Below are 22827 nucleotides of genomic sequence, written 5' to 3'. Positions count from 1 at the left end.
CAGGGTGACTCATTTCATAGATATTGAGGAAAAGATTTGATTCCAGGTATTCTTGACTTTACTCATCTTCAATGGCATCACCCTGTATAATCTACTCTTTAGAATTGAAAAAGCAAAAGGACTTTACTATTTATTTTTAAATAGGCATACTTTATCCCTAGAAGACTATGATATTGAGATATGTTTATTATGTCTTTTAAAATGAAAAACAATTTCATATTTCTGATGAGACATAAGCTAACTTTCTGTAGCTAAGTAGCCACAAGCTAGAGTGAAAACTGCTAAATTTGGACTCAAAGGAGTTAGTATTTGAGATCAAATTCTAACTTTGGGACTCATCACTTATTTCTTTAGGAGAAATTTTCATGTAACTCTTTTTTGGGCTCAAGTTCCTCACCTTTAAAATGATGGGGAATTTTACTAAATAGCCTATAATTTATCTCCCAGGTCTATATCTCTGATCCTATGAATTATTCTTCTTTCTGGGATTTTAAAATTATTTAAAAATTTGCAGAATATCATACTTCCTGGATTTGTGAATCAATGTGTATTGTCAGTTCTAATAATGGACCACAAATCATATGGAAAAACATTGTTCTTTTTTCCCCTTTTAAAATATTTTGGGAGAACTTTTTTCCATATACTTTGAAAGATTATACTTTCATTGTAAGGAAAGGTTCAACAGTATTAAAAAATTACACTTTTGAAATCATAATACAATTACATACTAGGAAAAACACATTTGGAAATTTACCTTTGTATGAGAGTTTGAGTCTTGGAATATTTTGTTTGGACGTTCCAATGACTGGAAGTAACACCACAATCATACTTAGCATCACAAAGGCATGCAGGGGGTGTAAATCTTGGCTCCCACACTTTTCTCTTTGATCCTTTTTGGCATTCATGGCTAAAAAGTCCCTCCTCTTGGACAATGCTAATTTAATCTGAAAAGGAAAAAAAAACAGAATACTGTTGTTTTATTTGATCTATGCACAGCAATAACTCTAATGTAACTATTTTCAAAGAAAATAAGGTGAAGTTATCATGATTGGTCCCAAGATAAAAATTAAAGGATTTTTCCAGATTTCATTAAGTGATTAAACTTCTATATTTATATAGTATTTTATTTCAAGTTGTTTGCTCATATACTGCCTCAGGTCATCTATATGAAATTTGTGAAAGACAAAGTGAAGCCTAACACTCAGGAAAGTTAGAGATGACTTTATGCATGGGGGAAATAGGTGACCGTATATGACATGGATTCCTTTGAGTTTAGGCAGCAACATTCTCTGTCCATTTGTAGTCTTCTAAAATGCACATAAGCCTAGAGAGTCTTATTTGAAGTTACTCTTTGACTTTACTGTGAATTTTGCAATGAAAATGTTAGCTGGAATTTATATAGTATTTTAATACTTTTAACACTACAGTCCTTGAAGGTTTAATAAGTACTTTGCAAATGATTCTCATTTGATCTTTGTAACAACTCCAGAAGGTAGGCTACTATTACTTTCCCTGTTTTATGAATAAGGACACTGAGGCAGGCAGGAGTTTGTTCCTAGGTTATACAGCTAGTCAAAAGAGCCAGGTGGTGGTACAGTGGCTAAGTGCCAGGCTTAGAGTCAGGAATTCCTGAATTCAAATTCGACAAAAAACACTCAGTAGCTGGGTGACCCTGGGCAAGTGTGTCTCAGTTTCCTCAGCTATAAAATGGGGTGCATCTACTGCACAGAGTTGTTGTGAGGATCCAATAACTATTTAAAAGTGCTTAGTTCATAGTGTGCTATATAAATCTTAGTTAATAGTAGTCATAATAGTGTCTACTGTTGTATTTGAACTCAGTTCTTCTGACTCCAGGGCCAGAGTTCTATCCAATATACCACCTAGATGCCTAAAATGTCAGCATTATTGCCATAAAGGGGTGTTTAGAGTAAGAGGAGATACTGAAAGTGGAAAAATTAAATAGAGATAATAAGTTTTATCTAATTTACATTTCTAGATGACTGGATATTTTTCTGTCTCTGTTAATAGTAGTCATCATAGAATAGAATTCAGTGACAGATTAATTTTGTAATTAATCCAGAGTTTAGTTAGTCCTCAAAATTTATCTTTTTTTTTAAACCCTTACCTTGGAATCAATTAAGTGTATTGGTTCCAAGGCTGAAGAGTGGTAATGACTAGGCAATGGGGGTCAAGTGGCTTGCACAGGGTCACACAGCCGGGAAGTGTCTGATGCTGTGTTTGAACCCAGGACCTCCCATCTCTTGGCCTGACTCTCAATTCACTGAGCTACCCAGGTGCCCCCCTCAAAATTTATCTCAACATTTTTAATGCAGTGAAAAAAGCATGAGATGAGGTAGTAAGAAGATATTGAGGATCAGAAACCTCTTTCTAGAACTAAGTTTCTTCATCTCTAAGATCAGGGGTTTGAAACAGCAGTCACAAAGTTCCCCTTCCTGGTCAAACTTCCAAAAAAAATCACATTATGTCAGGTCTTCTTTGAACCTTCATACAAAGGAGGAAACAATGTGTCCCATATCACACAAATTGCAGATAGGGTCAGGAGCAGAAGGCTGGTGTCCCCTCTCATCCCAACACTCCTTTCATTTGGTTCTAGAGGAAAAAGACGAGTTCCAATACTTCCTTTGCTATTTACTCTATGTGTGACCCTGGGAAAATTATTTAATCTCAGTTTTCTGATTTGGAAACTGAGGGGGTTGAATCGCTGGCTTCTGAAGTCCTTACAATTCCAGAGCTCCTAGATGTCACTGCATGAATTAATTCACATTTCAGACCTATCACTATGTTGACCATTCAGGCTTTTTCTTTGCACTGACTGCATGAATTCATCCTCCCTGACTGGAGAGAAGTAGGGAAGGGCTGGGCAAATCACACAGTGTACCCCCTGTAAAAATTTTATAAAGGTGAAATTGAGTTTAAATGAATAAGAAGGACAGACTTGAATGGGAAAAGCCATAGCACCAAATGGGAATATGATTGTGTGGATGGGAGGAGGGCTCTTGTTCCCAGGGAGAGTAGGGAGGAGGAATGGCTTCACATCCTAACTGTGCCTCTTTTTATATTAAATACCAACTACCTTCTTCTGTTCCAAAGAGCAGTTTCCTAAAAGCTTTGGCCTCTTGCAAGCAATGTGAACTTCATCCCCCAAATAAAATTCTGGAAAGGAGCAATAGTTACAACTTGCCCTAGCTTGGAAAACTGGTACTCATCTGTAAATCTTGTACAAATTTCTTTGAGCATATTTGTTCATTATTAATCAGAAGTACATTCCTAATGTGATTCTTAAATGATTTGTGAAGCAAAAATGAAAATACATAGGATTTGGATAAGTTATTAAAGGTCCATCAAGCAGGACTGCTCAAAGTGGGTAGAGACATGGGTTGACCAAATGTTTCAGGGACAGTGACCACACAGGACCCCAATTTAACATGCTGGGAGGCTATATTGAGAGGTAATTTCTCTCCAGTCCTTTTGGAGCTTGCCTACTACCCAAGTCAGAAGATTTCTGGGAAGGTAAGTTGGTTGGTCCTGAAATTCCTTCTGAACTTAGGTTTGTAACAGTTAAAATTTAGGAATATGGGGAGACTGAGGCAGGTAGAAATTAGTTTCTCTCTGCAGGGAATATTATATTTTTTAGAGGTTTATTAAGGATTTAAGGATTAAAGAATATACAAGTAAGAAACATGTACCTAGGCCAGAGGCCTAGACAAAATAACCTCACATCATGGAAGAGATGCCTCTGCTCCAAAATGGAAGTCCAAAAGAGAGAAAAGAGCAGAGGTGTCTCTTCCATGATGTGAGGTTATTTTGTCTAGGCCTCATCAACCCAGCCCCAGACCCACAAGCATGACTCCAGCCAGCTCATCACCCAGATCCTCGGAGCAGATCGCTCAGGACTCATTGCGACCAGCTGGTAACAGTATTGGCCACGTGGGCGAAGGGGAGAGATGAGAGAGAAAGGAGAACGGGTAATTTTCCCTTAGGCTAAGCCTCTGAGCAAAAGGGGTATTGGCTCCACGTGGACTGGGACAGGTGGAGGGATCATATCAGGGGAGAGAGAAAAGGGAGAGGAGAAGAAACAGCCTTTTCAAACAGACTTTTAAGCAATGGGCTGTTTAAAAGGATACCTTTTGACTGTTCTGGTAATTTCATTGATTTCACCTGCATGCCAGAAGAAAGATTCAGCCCAAAGATTCAACTTTGGGGAGGCAAATGGGTGGCTCAGAGAACTGATAGCCAGACATAAAGACATGCTGTCCTGGGTTAAAATCTGGCCTCAGATACTTCCCAGCTGTGGGGCCCTGGACAGGTCCCTTAACCCCCATTGCCTAGCCCTTACTACTCTGCCTTCTGACAATAGACATTTAAATGGATAAGAACCCAAGGAACTTAAAGACTGGAAATTTTAAGGCATTTCAAACTCCAATGGTTTATAAAAATCTCTGTATTCTATTGCATTTTTCCTGATTGTTTGGCTTAAGATATAACTTTGTGATTTTAAATTCATATATTACTGGATTCAATATTACTCTGTTATACTGTTCATTTAATGTACTGAGTTTTAGAAATTCTGTTGTTTTTCCCCTATAATTGTGCTGAACAAATATTATTGTAATTAGGCCCATATGAAAAAAAAAACAGCCTTTATATTTTGACTTTGTAAATTATCACATAGATGGACTTCAGAACTGGTAACAATTGCTAGAACAACCTTTGGAAAATTTAATGTGCTAAATTTCTCAAATGATTTTAATGGTTTTTTAAATATGATTTTTGGAATTTTTTTTAACAATCTCTGGTTATTTTTGCTTGCCCCTACCGTGAGGTAAGGCCAATAGTAGCTGAAGTGAAATACATTTTATAACCCCCAACCTTCCCACATTTCTAAATATGTTAATGGAAGTTGGGGCAGTTAATCTCAGGGCATTTGTACCCCTAAAAAGCCTCCAAGATTAAGGAGCACCCCTTTATTTATGCTCTTCAGCTCACTATTTTACTTGCACCAGAATGATATATAGATTTCTTGATTATGTTCTTAACCCAAGATGAGTTTTACCTTGTTTAAAAAAAAATATATATATATATATATGTTTATTACCAAGGTTGAAAGATTTGCTATGTTTGTAAAAATTGTGACAAATATCCATCAATTCATAGGCTTTTAAATGTCATACAACTTATGTGAAATGTAAAAGCATGTTTGTTTGCTATTGTAATTAATTGGGCTATTGAAAATTTTGGGGATATTGATACTACATATTTGTACTACTGTTCAATTCATTTGCCTTCTACTCACAGTGATCATGGCCAGATACAAAGAGGAAATGGATCTCATTTTTGGTGAGAAAGTTTTGTATTTTATATTTTCTTAGCTGACACAGAGTGTCAATGATTATAAGCTATATTTTTGAATTTTTAAAGACTTTTATTATATTTTTCTTGCATGTGCAATATACTATTTGTTTTTTTTATTATTTTTTCTCTCCTTTTTTATATTTGAAGCACATGTCACCAGCATTAAGATTTTCTTTAACTTTTTGACTTTTCAGTAATATAAGTTTGAAATACATTTGCCAATGCATGCCCTAAAAAGCTAGAGACTATAAAAAACGATGCCACTAATTATTTAAATAAATTATGGGACTTTGCTTAATGATTCTGTCTGATTCCAGGACAAGATATACACACAAGAGCCATTTCACAGAGCCAAAGAAAAGCCAATCTAGGATGGATTGATGCACTTCCAGGCCAATACAAAGGTCTTAAACCTAGTGTGAAGACTTGAGGTTACTGTGTTTAACATGTTGTTACGACATAGGCTTTCCTTGTGTCCACACTCACTCTGAAGATACTCACAGAAGAGTATCCCCAAACTTGGCTCCTACTTGGCTTCTATGATCTGGTCCCTTTCTTTTCTGCCTCTCATAGTGTGGTACCTTTCTGTAGTCCTGGCTACTGACTGGGTAAATGCATAATTGCTTAGATCATTTTGATTGGGCCCTGATTCAAGGACCTGTTTTAGATTTATTTTTCTTTTACTTGGAATTTTTACACATAAGACTTTGATAGTCTATATTTTCATTCAGAGTTTTTTCTTTTTTTATTTGGATTTTTCTGATGTCATTTTAATATTTCTTGCCAATTGATTCATATACCTCATACCTCAGCCATGCATCCCTAAGTGATTCTGTATTTGTCAATCACCCTCTTAATGGAGGGAATGTAAAAAAAATATTATTATTTTAAATTTCAAAGTTTAAATTCCTTTTGAGAAGAATTTTAGGTAAAGAAGATGCTACCTCTCTGAATCCAGAACTGAACTGTTGGAGAAGCTACCATGAAGAAGCCTCCAGACCACAAGTTGCAAAAAATTGAAATTTGGGTGTAGTTGATTGAACATTTATTTGTATATATAATTTCATGTCAAAGCCCACTAACTGGCTTTCTGTCAATGCGTCCAGTAAGTATTGTTTTTTTTTCTCTTATCCTCAAATTATTGTAATCTTTAAATTGATTATGTTTTTATGATCCTTTGGGGAAGGACTTCTTCCCAGAGGATCAAATGGAGAAATGTAAAAAATAGACTCAAATACAGGACTACAATCCCCACAAGCCTTTGCTCCACTTCCCCAAAATGCTTTGTAATCTCACGGGAATTCTGAGGTGGGCCGAGATCGAGGAAGGATTTAAACTGGTGGCAAAGGTTTTGGGGTCTCTTTTCTCTCTTTTGGACTTCCGTTTTGGAGCAGACACGTCTCTTCCATGATGTGAGGTTATCTTGCCTAGGCCTCTGGCCTAGGCACGTGTTTTTTCTTATTCTGTATTTTCTTTAATTTTTAACCTTTAATAAACCTCTAAAAAATATCATATTCCTTGCAGAGAGAAACTAATTTCTACCTGCCTCAGTCTCCCTAAATTTTAATCTTTACATGTTTCTCCAGAGGATGGAAGATGAATTTTAATCTGTCCTCATAATCGTCCCCTCAAAACCTCCACAGGCTGGGGTAAGAAAGCATTGAGTAGGGGCACCAGAAATAAACCCACCCAGCAGTCCTCAGGAAGGCTAAGACCAGCCGAGTCAGGAAGAAAGGTAGAAAGGGAGCCTCATGCAAAACCCAATCCAAAACATAGCAAAGTGCTCAAAGTCCCTAGTGGTTCCCTCAAGGAGGGAAAACTCCAGCATGGACCAGAGATGGCTAGCATCCAGACAAAGGTTGTTCTCAGATATGGCTGGTATGAGCAGAACTATAATGGAAATATAGGCACATCTGTTCATGAAGCAAATAAATGGTAGAATATCTCCTATAGTTATCTCTATTTATCTAATTTTAGAGGAGAAAATAATAGGGAGGACTGGGTCTATAATTTCACTGGTCCAGAGATCTACCAATAATAAATAATACTAGTTAACATTTATAAAACATTTACTATGTGACAGGAACAGTGCTAAGCACTTTATAATTATTATTTCATTTGATCTTCATAACCCTACAAGGTGGGCACTATTATTTTCTCCCTTTCACAGATGAGTAAACTGAGGCAAACAGTGGCTAAGTAACTTGCCCAGTGTCCCACAGCTAGTTAGTTGCTGAATCTAGATTTGAATTCATGTCTTTCTGACTCCGGGTCCAGCACTCTATCCACTATACCACTTAGAAGTGAGAAAACCCAGTCTACTAAGGCAGATTAGTACTCGATCTGGAACTCTGGCTTTGGAGAAGTGAAATGATATGCCTATGGTCATCTGCCACTTTGTGTTGGTGAACTCACGTCTTCCAGAATACAGAGAGGTCAGATTTCTTCCTTTCTTCCTTCCTTCCTTTCTTCCCTCCTTCCTTCCTTTCTTCCCTCCTCCCTTCCTTCTTTCCTTTCTTCCTTCCTTCCTTCCTTCCTTTCTTCCCTCCTTCCTTCCTTTCTTCCCTCCTCCCTTCCTTCTTTCCTTTCTTCCTTCCTTCCTTCCTTCCTTCCTTCCTTCCTTCCTTTCTTCCTTCCTTCCTTCCTTCCTTCCTTCCTTCCATCCATTCTTCCTTCCTTCCTTTCTTCCATCCATTCTTCCTTCCTTCCTTTCTTCCATCCATTCTTCCTTCCTTCCTTTCTTCCTTCCATCCTTTTGTCCTTTCCTTCCTTTTTTTCCTTCCATCCTTCCTTCTTTTCTTCCTTCCTTACTTCTTTTATATGTTGATATAATTTTTATTCATTGTTTTCTTAGATTTTCAATTGTATTCTCTCTCTTCCTCCTATACCTTCCCCCTGCAGTTAATAGATGGCAGTTAATAGGATATAGATTGTACATGTGAGATATTAAGTTTCTTGCATAGGATCAGAACCCATATTTGTTAGACATAGGACTTGAACCCAGATTTCATGGCTTTGAGACTGGCCCTCTGTTATATACTTATTGAGCTATATGGTCTGTGTGAATCAATAGGAATATACAAATTCAAAACAAGCAAATCTGAATAAGTTCTTAAATGGAATGGGTCTGGATAAAATGCATAGAAATGTCTTATTTGTATATTTCTCTTTTCTTGGGGTTGAATTTAAAGGAAATCCTGGTAATCCTATGTCAATGGCGGTTTCCACCTGTTCTTTGTCTATGACAATTATTTGGTTAATTTTAAAAATCAATTATTACTATTGGTAATTAACAACTATTAATTATTATTAGGAGAGGCAGCTAGGTGGCACAGTGGATACAGTGTTGGGCCTGAAATCTGAAAAACTCATCCTCCTGAGTTCAAATCTGGCCACAGACAGTGACTAGTGGGGTGACCCTGGGCAGGTCACTTACAAACAGAGGTTTGCCTTGGCTCCATATCTGTAAAATGATCTGGAGAAGGAAATGGCAAACCATTCCAGTATCTTTGCCAAGAAAAAGCAAATGGTGTCAGGAAGCACTGGACATGATTGAAACGACTGGACAATCCCTACAAGGTGCTAGGGATACAAAGGAAAAAGTCAAACAGAAAACACTCCCTTTACTCCAGGGACTTATATACTAGCAAGGAGAGAGTATGCATCTACATAATGGATATTGGACTAATGGACTAACTCTATAATTGTATATACATGTATGTCTACATAGATAGAAATATATGAACATGAACTGAGAACAATACATTTTGGCACACAAACTGGGTCAGGTCAATAGGGAGCCACTGAATTTTATGGAACAAGGGAAGTAATAGAGTTAAAATTATTCTTCAGGAAAATCACTTTGGTGACTATGGAGGATGAATTTGAGCAGAGGAAAGACCTGAAGCTAGAAGATGAAATGGTAGGCTACTGCAATAATCAGAGCAGGAAGTGTTGAGGGCCTGAATTGGGATGAGGGTAGTTTAGGTTGGGTGGGTAGACAGAAGAAATTAAATATAGAACTAGAACAAAGTTTAGCAACTGATCAGATATATGGGGTGAAGACAGTAAGGAGTCAGGCTCACACTGAGGCAATAGCCATTGAAAAGAATTGGGTATTTTAGTAGACGCTAGGTATGGGAAGAAAAACAATGAGATTTTTGTTTTTACAATATACAAGTTTTTGAAACATTGCATGTGTGTATGTATACATATATACCATACATATACACATACATGTATATAAAGAAACACAGATACTTACATAAACTGACACAGAGATAATCATATTTTCCCATGATCTTTCATTTTAATGTCAAAGAACATTTTTCTACAAGTTAGAAAAATTAATTTAACACTAGAGAAATCTAATCTTCCCTTCAAAGCAGATGCATGATTTTGCTAGTGTTGTCTGTGTTTGCTTAGCTCTCAGACATCACTCTTTTCAACAGTAAATAAAATGGTGATTCAGTAGATTTGATCCTATAGATTAATGCAAAAAGTATACAATCCAATCCAACAAATTTTTATTAAGTCATAGACTCTGGAAATACAAAAACCAAAAACAAAGAACTTCTGGCCCTAAGAAGACTCTGTTCTTCAGCAAAGCCAGCAGGCTTTCTCTGTCATTTCTTCAAATGTCTGTAGAACTCCAAAGCCCCAAAGACTCCATATCAGGCCAACTTATTTAGTTTTTCACTTAGTAAAGATGTTAATGCTTCTTTAAGGACAAACTGACAGCTAGCTATCACTGATTAGTTAATCCTAATGATTAAATATAGATTATATGATATATATATATATAAATATAGATTAAGTGATAAATATAAATAAATAAATAAAATAAGAAATAATAATGGACCTTTATCTGATAGAACAGCATCAATTTATATGTGATAGGGATCAAAGTAGATAAATAGAAGGGCCATAGTGTGCAACTGAAATTCATTCAGCTAGTTTTGATAATCAGGACTAATCTCACTCATAAGAAGAATGAACAATTTCTACTTAGGTGGTATAATTTAAAAGCTTGTAGAAATTTACTGCCCTCCCAAATCCCTAAACCCTTTCCCAATCATTCCCTGATAGTATCTAAAATTCCTACTGTGAGAAATTCAATTATTTGGGTTTCCTGTTTTTAGAAAGTTCTAGTCAAAGTGGAAATACCCTTGGGAAGGTTAACATTAAATTATTGTTTACTATTAACACCTTGGTAGAAATTAGCTTTATAAGCTCCTTTCTAAGTGATAGCTAGCCAGAAGCAAGACCCAGGTCTTTACAGGGTGTGTAGTGAGGAATAATAAGAGGAGAGAGAAATCCAGAACACAGGGCAATTCTCCAAGGAGAAAAGGCCTCTGTGGAGGAACATAAAAGGTCATGACCTTAGCTATCTGCAGTAGAAAAAAGGCAATATTTGGGTTGGGAGGGGGGTTTCCTAATGGAAGTGGATGGAAGAGAACCAGAGAAATTGCTCTTGCCTCACAAACTTGCTTCGGATTGGTGAAGACAGTTATTATAAAATAATTTTATTACAGTTATGCTGCCATCTAAAATTTTATTCTATTGGTCCTACTCACATTCATCAGGGCATGGAACTCCAAGTTATTTCTTTTCACTGTTGTATGTAGCACTATGTTAAGAGAACATCAAAATCACTAAAAAATGGCGGTAGTACATACGCTGTAATTCTCCATTCCATGGTATGCAATATTCACGGGTGCTCTCACATACACAAGAGCCAAAGAAAAAATGTCCATGTGTTCATTTTATTAGCAAGAACGACCTTCATGCTGGACATTTCCTGGTAATTGATGGCCAACTGAGGTTAATGGCCCTTGGCTGTGCATTGGGCTATCTACTCCTCCCAACTAGTCATTAATTCCTAAGACATGCCCTGTGCCTCCATCGTCATAAGTTAGAAAGATTGATGTCTTCTTATTCAATGAACAGTAGTCATACTGTTTAGTGTAAGCCAACTCATTAATATCATTAAATACGTTCAAATGAAAGAATCGCTTACTTTACCAGGATGACAAGTCTGATAAGTGCCCACACGTGCTGAAACACGCTCGAAGGGGAAATCTCAATTGCTGGAAATCTATTTTGCTGCCATAAAACAGTCACTCTGTACTCTTCATTGCTGAGGATTCTTTACTTTCCCTTCCAAGGGACTAATTCAGCCCTTGGAGTTCAATTCTGGATCTTTTAATTTGAGATAATTTATGGATAAGATGACTCGCCAGGAACTTCTCCATTAATCTATTGATATTTTGCCATTTTTCTATAGTATATGGGTGTGTGCCTTTAGCATCTGGAGGGAATTACATAGGAAAGTAGGTGTGATTTAACTAAAAGTAGGTGGATTTAGAGAATTGTATAGATTATACTACATGCTACTGTCTGTAACAAGTCAGACCTGGAGCCAATTAACTGAATGTAATCTATTCCAGATGCTTACTGGAACAAACAGCACTCTAGGGGATCTTCAGATGTAGAGCCAATGGGGAATTTTCTGATTATGAGGGGCTTTTACACACTGTTCCACTAAATCAGAGATCTAAATGCATAATCTAACACTTGAAGAGACCATGTGCTTTTTCTCCATGGAAAAGGAGTTCACAAAATATGAAATAGTAATCTGTCTGCCAGTATTACATTTTCGGCTCTAATGGTCACAAAATAATATTAATAAACTATATGATTATGCATAATTAGATTTAAAAACTGATATGTGGAAGAGATCATTGAATACCCAGTGATTAATGAATTTCTTCATACTAATTAAGAATGACTAAAACTACTCTAACCCTTCTGGCCCAAACCTGAAAAGCAAAATACTAGTCTAGAGTAGGATTTGGTCAATAGTTAATTGTTTAGTATTCATTTTAAATAGTCTTATATTCTCCTGTACTCTAATCAATTAAAATAATTCACCCATCCCCAGGGAATGCTAAGTTTTCCACCCCCACCATTGGAACCCTTAGTTTAAACAAACCAAGTGTATGGACTAATTGGAACTAACACTGAGTTAGCTGTTTTTGTTCAATGCATCAGTTGGAATATAGAGATAGTCATTCAGTTATTAGGGAACAAGATATTTTCCATGCATAAGACATAGAAGCACAGCCAACTAGCGATCATGCAGCAGTAATATGAGAAAAGCTAATGCCAAAAAGGCCATAAAAACAATGACTGGCAAACAAATAGGAAAAGAAAAGAAATATAAAGTGGTTTCTTCTTTTTCAGAAAGTTGGAGGACAACACAAATAGCCATCAAGTCTTCTGTCATTCAGCTACAAAAACAAAATTCTTGATATTCGAGACTGTAGTATACATTTCATATGGTTAAAAAATAAGAAATTAACAGTCCATAGGAAGATTTACACACATAATGATTCATGCAAATAAAAAAGCAAGATCTTTTTGTCCTGTGATGGACCTATCAAAGGATTGCAGAGCTGGAAGTAACTACAGAAATCAAATCCAACCTCCTTCAGATAAAGAAATTGAAGCCCTTCTACGGTTACCCCACTCTGCCAAAAAAATGCTTTGTGACTGGAGGTCAAACACAGTGGCAGAGCCAGGTCTAGAAGCAAGGTTACCCAAGTCCCAGCAACTTCACTAAGATTTTATTTCTTCCCCGTTTCCACACTAGCCACCCCACCTCACCTCTTCTAAAAATTATTTTCATAGAATCACAGTATCACTGATCCACCCTACCCCATCCCCAAATGTGGAGCAAGATGGACCAGAAAGGACCTCCTGACTCCATGCCTTTCCTCCCTTCCCTGGGAGAATTAATTCAATCCTTTATGGAGCCTTTAGGGCTAAGTGGTCCGGTCTGAAAAACAAGTGAATGTAAATTATGCTAACCTTTATATCCATGGTTGTAGTTCAGCCCTGATGTCAGATTCTTTCAGACACCACACAGGATTTTCTTGGCAAAGATACTGGAATTTGTCATTTCCTTCTCCAGCTTATTTTAAAAATGAGGAAACTGAGGCACCCAAGGTTAGTGACTTGTCAAGGGTCACAAAACTAGTAAGCGTCCCAGTCCAGATTTGAATTTAGGTCTTAACTCCAGGTCCAACACTCTATTCATTGGACCATCTAGTTGCCATTCCATCTAGCCCAACCATACCCTGCTTCTCATCCCAGCTAGCCAGGCATCAACCCCAAGTATCTTGTCATCTGTCCTGCCATTGCTTCTAGTCACAAAGCCTACTCTGAGGGTCAGGGAATAAAATAAAAATTGATACTAACAATGTTTCTGAAAAGAGACTGATTTATGGCTCTACTCACCATCCTGGAGACTCTCTAGAACAATAACCTCTTCCCTAGCCACCATTCCCCTACATGCCCTGCTTTCCTTAGTAGAATATAAACTCTTGGAGGGAAAGAGTTGTTTCATTTCTGTAATTATAGTCAGAGCACCTTAGCAATTCTTGGTATTATAGAGAATTATTTATTAATTAAGAGTTCATTAGGAAATAGGGTTAAGTAGCATAAGTTATTGATAGATGCATAAGAGATTTAAAAGCTTAGTTTCTTTAAAAAATCTGAATAGAATCTTGGATGGGCTTATAGGTAAGAGATAATTTTCCCAGGGTGCTTTGAGAGACAGTTACCAAATAACTTTGTACTCAGGTTAACCCCATTCTAAAAGGGGTCCTAAGAGCTGCTCATTGAGATTTGGAAATTCTCAGTGTTTTCACATCTAGTATCCATCTAAAAGACTTGACTAGTGAAGGAGATTGTTGGTTGAAACATTGGTGCAAGCCTCAACAATTTGGTGGGGCAAATGGAGAAGGCTGTGGAGATTCAAAGCTTTTGTTCATCTATACAGCAAGGAGAGAGAGACCTAACTTATTTCTCATGTATAATTTAGATAAGGTAGATAGATTAAGTTTGGGGGGGATTTAGAGAGAATAGGAAGAGAGAGTAGCCTCAACTCTGTTGGGGAAGAAGGAGATCTGTGAGGATAAGATTTGGGTGGTTGGAGTAAGAAATTTTAGATTAGGGGTTTATTTATTATGAGAATTTATTTTCCTTTTACTATCCCTTTCATTAGTTTTTTAAAATTCATAATAAAAAATGTATTTCTTATATAACTGGTTGAGCTGGAATTCTTGGGCTGCTCTGAGAAGCCATATTTCTCGAAAAGTCAAATGCAACAGCCTCTCCACACAGGACATAAATATTGGTAATACCATCCCATACCAATAATCAATAACAGTTATAATATGTAATATAATATAATAATAATAAATATAGTAAGTACTTAATAAGAGCTTTTAGTTACTTGTTCATTTAAATTCATAGATAGAAGGGATCTTGGAGACCATTGTGTCCAATGCTATCTGAACTATAATGTTCTCTTCAGCATATTCAAATGATCTAGAAATAATGTGAAAAAGTTGACACAGTACTAGATCTACCATCTTGAAGGGGTGAACTGGGATACCACCCCAAGCCTTTGCATGGGAAGGGACATTAGAGAAGTCACTTAAACTTTCCAAACACAAGTTTCTTAAAATAAGGATAGAAGTGGGGGAAGCTGGGTGGCTCAGTGGACTGAGAGCCAGGCCTAGAGATAGGAGGTTCTAGGTTCAAATCTGCCCTCAGACACTTCCCAGCTGTGTGACCCTGGGCAAGTCACTTGGCCCCCATTGCCTAGCCTTTACTGCTCTTCTATCCTAGAACCAATACACAGAATTAATTCTAAAATGGAAGGTAAGGTTTAAAAAAATAAATTTAAAATATAAAGATAAAAGTAACTACCTAACAAGTACTTAATTCATTTAAAATGAGATAATATATGTAAATAAAAAAATTTAAAAGCAATTTAATATCAGTTATTATTGTTGTTATTATATTTCCTTCAAGAAGATAAAATTAGCATATTGATATTACTCATAAGTGTCTAGGCAAAATTAGGCTCAACTTTAGCATTTAAATCTTGCAAATTATTTTCTTTCACTGTACTCTGCTTTGGTAAGAACACATATGGAATGTTATATCTATCACTTCTTTGTATTATACAACTAAAAACCAGAGGATGGCAAATGCAATATCCAGGGGTCTGGAAACAATCTTAGAAGGAAAAATTGTCATACATACTGTGGATGTATGGTCAGGATAAGAAAAGACTTAGGTAAAGAGAGACATGAAATCTGTCTTGGAATATTTGAAAAACTGTCATGAAAAAGGGGATCATTTATACTATGCTCTTTCAAAGAGCAGAACCAAACCCTTTGGTGATAGTCACTTTTATAACTATTTTTCCTCTATAAGGTCAGACAGATGACAATCCCTCCACCATTCTATCCAGTAACCTACTCCCTGTATGTCTATCCTATCCATGCCTTTCCATAAATTCTCAATAAATCATCTCCTGACTTTGTTGTGGTTGTTGCTGTTGAGTCATTTCAGTCATGTGCAACTTTGTGCAACCCCATTTAGGGGTTCTTTGGCAAACATACTGGAGTAGCTTAGGCAAACAGACTAAAGTGACTTGCCCAGGGCCACACAGCTAGTGTCTGAGGTCAGATTTGAACTCAGGAAGGTGAGTCGTTCTGACTCAAAGTTGCTAACCAAAAGGTATTTTTGCAGCTGAGTCATTGATATTCATATTAATATAGATCAGGGTTAATGTGGAAATGAATATTTATTAGGATTTCAAAAAGAATGCCTATGTTTTTATTGGATTTTTAAAGCAATATATTTTAATTAAATGTGTATTAAGTTAAAAAGTATTGCAAAAATGAAAAGATCAGCAAGAAATGTTCATGAAAGCAAGATACAGAGAGACAGTATGACTTAGAGTAAAACAATAGCAACATTTCCCTTATTTCAGGAAATCAACAATTGATTGAACTTATTCACAAGAAACAGATGATAACCAAGAGTAAATTACCTAAATGTTCTGATTTAACCTGAAGTGCAAAGGTTAAAACAATTACATTACAGAGGTAAAAGAAACTATCTAAAAGTTATACTTCCTTCCATATGTGGTAAAAGTCATCAGAAGTAAAATTCTGGGTGTACAATTTTAAGTAAACAATAACAACGTCCTAGTAAATATACTTTAATCTGTTTTCCCAATGAACTTCTTAACACAAGGAAAAATATGTAGTGGGAAAAACAGGCAACCTTCAACTTCATAATTATTTATTGGGAAAAGAAGGTAACTTTTGAATTTATAGTTATTTAAATTTTTCCAGGGATGTGATAATTTTCAAATGACAACATATATAATGTGGAATGAACTTGAATCTCTTTAAAAACAGAAAAGATGTGCTAAATATATTAATATCACGAGTTCCCTTTTAAAATATGAAACACCTTAAGGAATTCTAGATTCATATTGACTTCAAAGCAGCTTAAATAAAAGTAGGTGTCCTGTATTTAAAACAAAAAAGCTGACATTCTCACACCATGAACAGTGGAATACATTGGAAATAAAATAACCAAGATGTTAAAATAGTATAGCTTAAAATTCCATAGAAATCTACTTACTATGCATATTCCTTCTTTATTCTATTTAGCTGAATCTGGCTACCAATTGGCATATTAAATTCAACAGTAGATGAGTAGCCAAACCGGAGAGGTACCTATTTGCCACAAGTACCTAAAAATGAACAAGTCTATGAATTCATATCATGATTCCTTTTCCCAAGGGGCAGTCAGGCTGCTATAAATTTTACCATCAATCCAGCAACTATTTTCTATGCTGGCAGAATCATTTTGAGCTTTGCAATGCTCCATATTTTTTCTCTTGCCACAAGTTTGTAATTCTGTTTGGTATAGGTTAACATTTTAATTTATTTTATTATTTTATTATTATTTTAACCATCTGTCTTGGAATTGATATTAAGGATCAGTTCCAAGGAGGAAAAGTAGTAAGGGCTTGGGTTAAATGACTTACTCATGGTCACACAGTCAGGAAGTTTCTGAGGTCACGTTTGAATCCAGGATCTGTCATCTGGAAGCCAGGCTTACCTTCAGTAAACTCTGACCTTCAGTCTTAGAAATAATAGTGTATATCAGTTCCAAGACAGAAGAGCAGATCAGTGACGGATAGCAATGGGGGTTTAAGTGATTTATTCAGGATTACACAGGTAGGACTTGTCTGTGACCAGATCAAAGCTTTCTATCTCCAGGCCTGACTTTCAATTCCCTGAATTACTTCTCTGTCAACATTTTAAAAAGTAATTTCTTAATTAAGCAGGTCCATTGGCAGGAGTAGCAGAAGAAATTCATCCTGGAATTAGTATTTTGCTAAATAATTTGGAACATGCACCTTTTATTTCAAAATTGGCAGAACATAAATAAAATGTTTATGAAAGAACTTATTACTTTTTAGTAACAAGTTATCTGGAATTATTCCTTAAAATGTCAAGTATATTATCTTAAGAACATTAGAAAACACCATTTTCCCTGAAGCCTAAACACAGAGCAGTGGCTAAAGAGCGGTCTGAGTCACACAGATAGGAGTTCAGCAGCTGTCTCTGAAGCTAGCTGGCCCTGGGCAAGACATTTCATCTTTAAGTGCTTCAGGTAACTTTTTAAGACTAACTCAACTGCCGAAAACCTCACCTGCTTGGTAGAAACAGTTTCTTCAGATGGCATTAATTAATTAGGTAATTAATTAATCAATGAAATCCCAGATACAGTAAAAAACCAACATTCTCATTCCTTAATCCAGCATGGGAAATAAAATCTGTGCAATTCATTACATCTCAAGCATACCTTCCAAAATCTCATTAGAAATATGCATCCATCCATCCATCTATCTATCTATCTATCTATCTACCTATCTATAAAGAAATATTGATATAAAAATGTTTTCTCCCAATAAAGTTCTCTTCTGTGGAATCCAATATCATAAAAAAAAAATGATAGCACCTGTCTTTCCCCTGTCATTGTAATAAGGTGATTTGACAGTACTGGATTTCCCCCCCTAAACCTAGCACTAGTTATGACTTCTAAGCAAGTTTGAAAACTACACATTAGACCACAGCACTCATGATGTGTTACTCTCCACTGGAAGCATTGAGCCTTCACCCTAACACAAGTCTTTGGACTTGTTGCACAAGAAACTGACATTCAAACTAAGTACTAAAAAAAGGTATTAATAGCATTATTAAACATGTCTATGCATATCTGTTTTAAATTTTCTTCTTTCCTCCCCCATAGACATGTTCTGGGGGCTCCTGCCATCATTAATCATAGCCTTTCTTGAAAACTGCCTAGAAATCCACAGGATACATTCATAGGAGCACTGATTTGGTATCAGAAATTCTAGGTTCTGTTCCTTATGTGGCTACTGACTCTATTTGGTTTGAACAAGATAGTTTATCTGGTTCTTGAAAATATTGGACTAAATGATTTCTAGTATAATTTTTTAGACTAAATTCTAAAATACTAAATGAAGGCAAAGGCAATAGTACAATTCTTCGTGTGTGTACATATATGGTGGTCTATTGTGTGTATATACACATGTAAATGCACACAGTAAAGGAAATATCATGAACATTCTCACAAAAGAAGAATTATATAACGCACAGAGAAAATGTTCAGAATGAAGGCTCAGATATAGTTTTCAGAATTATCATAAACTATCAAAATATTTCCAAAATATCTAAAATTAAGAAAGAGAAAACATGATATGTTGTATAGAATCAGTCCCATCATCAGGAAGATCCAAAGAATAAACATCCCACTCCATCTGCCACATGCTGACAACTGACACTGGGTCAGTCACTTTCTCTCTCAGTGTCCATACAATAATCCAGGACAATTCTCAAGGACTTGTGACCAATATTGCTATATGCCTTCAGAGAAAGAACTTCCGGAGGCCGATGAAGATCGTAGAGTTCTATTTTTCACATTAGTTTATGTATGGTTTTCTTTTGGGGGTTGGGTTTTATATGAGTATTCTCTTACAACAGTGACCAATATGGAAACATGTTTTGTGTGATAATACATGTGTAACCCAGATCACATTGTTTACCCTCTCTGAGAAAGGGGAGGGAAGAGAGGCCAGGATTTTATAAGTTCAGAAAATTTTTATTACATGTAATTGGAAAAATGAAATACCTTTGAATTAAAACAAATCTATCAATGATCCAAAAAACTTTCTATCACTATAAATTGCAAAGAAGGTACACATCTGCTTTGGTAGAGGAAGTTCCTTTTGGGGAGCTCCCTATACCAACTAAATTACAGGTCTGGTAAAAAAATATATCCTATTATATTAAAAAACTTGGAAATTAACCACCAGAAGTCTAATGAAATAAGGACCTTGAGGGGTAAGTAAAGATTTGGGAACAAATTTCTCAAATGCTAGATCTATACTACTGACTGGTATTATAAGAAAATGGTTCCTTAAGAAAGGAAACAAGAAAGAGAATGTTCTTAATGATATTTGAAAATAGGAATACAAATTCAAAATTTAAATCAAATTCTATCTCCATGATTGCTTGAACTCCTGCACAATTTGTAGATTAGCAATAGTTTATACATGTAAAATATAATTTTTATGTAAAAGCTATAGATCAGAGATTTAGAGAAAAAGTGTCACACTACTATATAAATGCGTTTGTCCATGTTTGATTTTTTATGGATCAATTGTCTATATATCTATGTGTATATGAAAAAGGCTAGTGTACTTCAAATTTCAATAACAATACTAATTCAATTCATATTATGAAGAGATTCAAACTGTACAGCATTTAAAGAGGATAATGTTTTTTATTGGTCTCATCTTTTCCTCAGAAGTTTTATCTAATCCACAATACAATTTTCCTTTCCTAGCTGCCTCTTTCATTTTTAGGCTATTTTTCCCCTTTTTCCCCAACACTTGGGGCACAGTTTCTCATACACAATATGTACTTTGTTTTCAGCATGAAAAAAAAAAAGATTTCTCATACCTTAATTATAGTACCTCCTAAAAGCCTTCCCATACTTCTAAGTCATTATTCCTTATTTTGACATATTTACTACATTCCTTTCATACAACTAATTAATGAATATGTTCTAAGATGAAAAATAAAAAAGAATGTTTTCATGAGTAGATATTTTATGCCAGCTTAACTTCTGAAAAACAATTTTTGCATAGATCACCTTTCATTAGTGGAGAAGCTGAAAATCAATTTGAGAACTAGACTGTCATCAAGTACTATATACTAGACAACTTTGTATTAACATCCAATTCTTGAATAACAAAGCAAAATCAGTTACTCAATATGCCATCTATTGTGGAACTCATTAGATACTTGATAATTGACATAATATGCTTTTTCAGAAAGTGAAGCAATATCTATCCACCTCCTAAATAAACACCCAATGAGATCAGATTGATATGTAATCTGGTGTAGGGAAGGAAAAAGAAGTGTGTTTTTTCTCTACTCTAAATCACACTTTAAACCATTCCAGAACCTGTAAACATGCCAAGTATTATTTATAATAGTTCTCAAAATTGCTATATTTATAGCATACCAAAGGTTTGAGGTTGTTACTCCCACGGATTCAGAGATATTATGTTTCCTCAAAAATCTACTACCTTTGTGATATATACATATGCATAAATACACATATACATTCATATATTTATATAAATTTCTATAAGTAGTAAAATTATATAATGAACATATTATTTAATTATCCTCAAAATATTTATTAATGTGAAAAGATGCAAAAATGTAAGAGTTCTAAAACATTTTTATACCTAAAAGAAATGATCAGTCATATTTAAAACTAATCTGAAACAGGCTTAAAATCTATAGGAACAGTTGCACATGTGTCTGTGAGGAACTTGTGAATTAAGTGGCTGGAATTTTGGAACCATATTTCCAAAAATCCCTTCGTATCAATGAGAAAAACTTAGATCTTAAGATTTACTTGGAAGAGACGTAATTAGAAGTCATCTACTCCAAATCCCTCATTTTATAGATTAGGAAATTGAGGCTCAATATGATTAAGTGACTTTCTCAAAGTTAAAAAAGGTGGTAAGCTCCAGAATAATCTCTGAACATATAACAATATTACATTTTGATGTACATCTCTGTAAAAGTGTAGTAACTACATGTAAATATTTGGTGTCTTTTCAGTTTAAACTCTGTTTAGAGTTGAATGAATTCCTAGAACTACACAACACATTTTCATTTTTATAAAAGACCTTAGATCTCATCCATATATGAGCAGGATAAGTTTGTATAGAAGAGGTGGTGTGCCGACTGATAATTGGACAGTTTTAAGGATAACAGTTTATCGAGCAAGCCCGTCTTTCTAAAAATCCCCCAGTATACTTCACAATAGCATCTTTTGAATTGATACCCTTATTTGGCCAATCTGACTCCCCCTCCTAAATGTTTGTTAGTGTTGTTCAGTCATGTCTGCTTCTTCATGATACCCTGGTCCAAGCTATCAATAGGATTTTCTTAGCAATGATACAGGAGTGGTTTGCCTTTTTCTTTTCAGTGGCTTAAGGCTTAGAGGTTAAATAACTTGAATTAAGGTCTTCCTAAATCCAGGCTCATGCTCTGTCCACTGAGCTGCTAGGACTGCTAGCCTCTCGCAGCTAGTACTGTATCCACTAATAATAACTTTTTTCTTTGTTTTTACCCTTATAACCTCCACTATATATTGTATAACTGTTGCTAATGCCTGTGCCATTTGACTCTTACATTTCTTAATGAAGAAACAAGTCATAAACCCAGAGAATCCAATTTGATTTTATAGTTACACAAGAAATATGAGAAACTAAAGATGGTAACAAAAGTCATAAAGTCAACAGACTGTAAAATATGGGATAGATTTATATTTGGTGTTAACATTAACAGCTGGATAGCTTCTTCCAATTTTTCTCCAGTTTATGTTTTCTGCCCAATTACAGAAACTATCATAGAGACACTATCTCCAACATATGGACTTAGAAGCTGATAAAAAAAAAAAGTGAGTCTTATTTTCTAGTACACAATGTGCAGTTTATTCTTTCTTTTGACATTTTTGTCTTTCTCATTCATGGTATCTCTACCATTGTTAGGAATTCTCCATACTGTTATAAAGAACTTTAAAATCAGACAAAGAAATGGATTTTGCCTCAAATAGTAGAATAAAGAATCTGTTCACATCTTCCAGGCCAAAAGCTAATCATTTCATACTGTCACACAAACAGAATGACTAGCCTCCTGATATAGTATAAAATGCAGATATTCAGTATTAACTGCAAATATGGAGAGCTCTTTTGTCATCTCCAATTAAGCTCTTTTTGTAAAGTAACAAGAAAAATAGTCTACAGACAGATACCCTATTTATATATTTTAGTAAGAATGTTGTTGCTGTCATTTTAAAACTGTGCCTCAGCCTATGTGAGCAACATTCCCTATTTCCAAAGAAATTAAACAAATGATAAAAATGGAAACTAAATGAAATAATAGAAGCTTGCACAAT

The 22827-nt window shown here is 35.4% G+C and overlaps 1 protein-coding gene across 6 annotated transcripts in view; it reads right to left on the bottom strand.

Annotated features, from left to right (window-relative positions):
• SEMA3D (semaphorin 3D) overlaps positions 1–22827 on the bottom strand; it is a 242136-nt gene that overhangs the window by 137235 nt on the left and 82074 nt on the right. For all 6 annotated transcript variants that reach the window (XM_056799465.1, XM_056799464.1, XM_016426051.2 and 3 more), the window contains one exon: positions 755–944. In XM_056799465.1, coding sequence (XP_056655443.1) covers positions 755–905 — 151 coding nt within the window. In that variant the 5' untranslated portion in view covers positions 906–944. The remainder of the gene's footprint in view (positions 1–754; positions 945–22827) is intronic.

The sequence above is a fragment of the Monodelphis domestica genome, chromosome 5 (genome assembly GCF_027887165.1).
Source record: "Monodelphis domestica isolate mMonDom1 chromosome 5, mMonDom1.pri, whole genome shotgun sequence".
NCBI lineage: Eukaryota > Metazoa > Chordata > Mammalia > Didelphimorphia > Didelphidae > Monodelphis > Monodelphis domestica.
The sequence above is the reverse complement of the archived record's forward strand: the minus strand, read 5'-3'. Positions and strand labels throughout refer to the sequence as shown.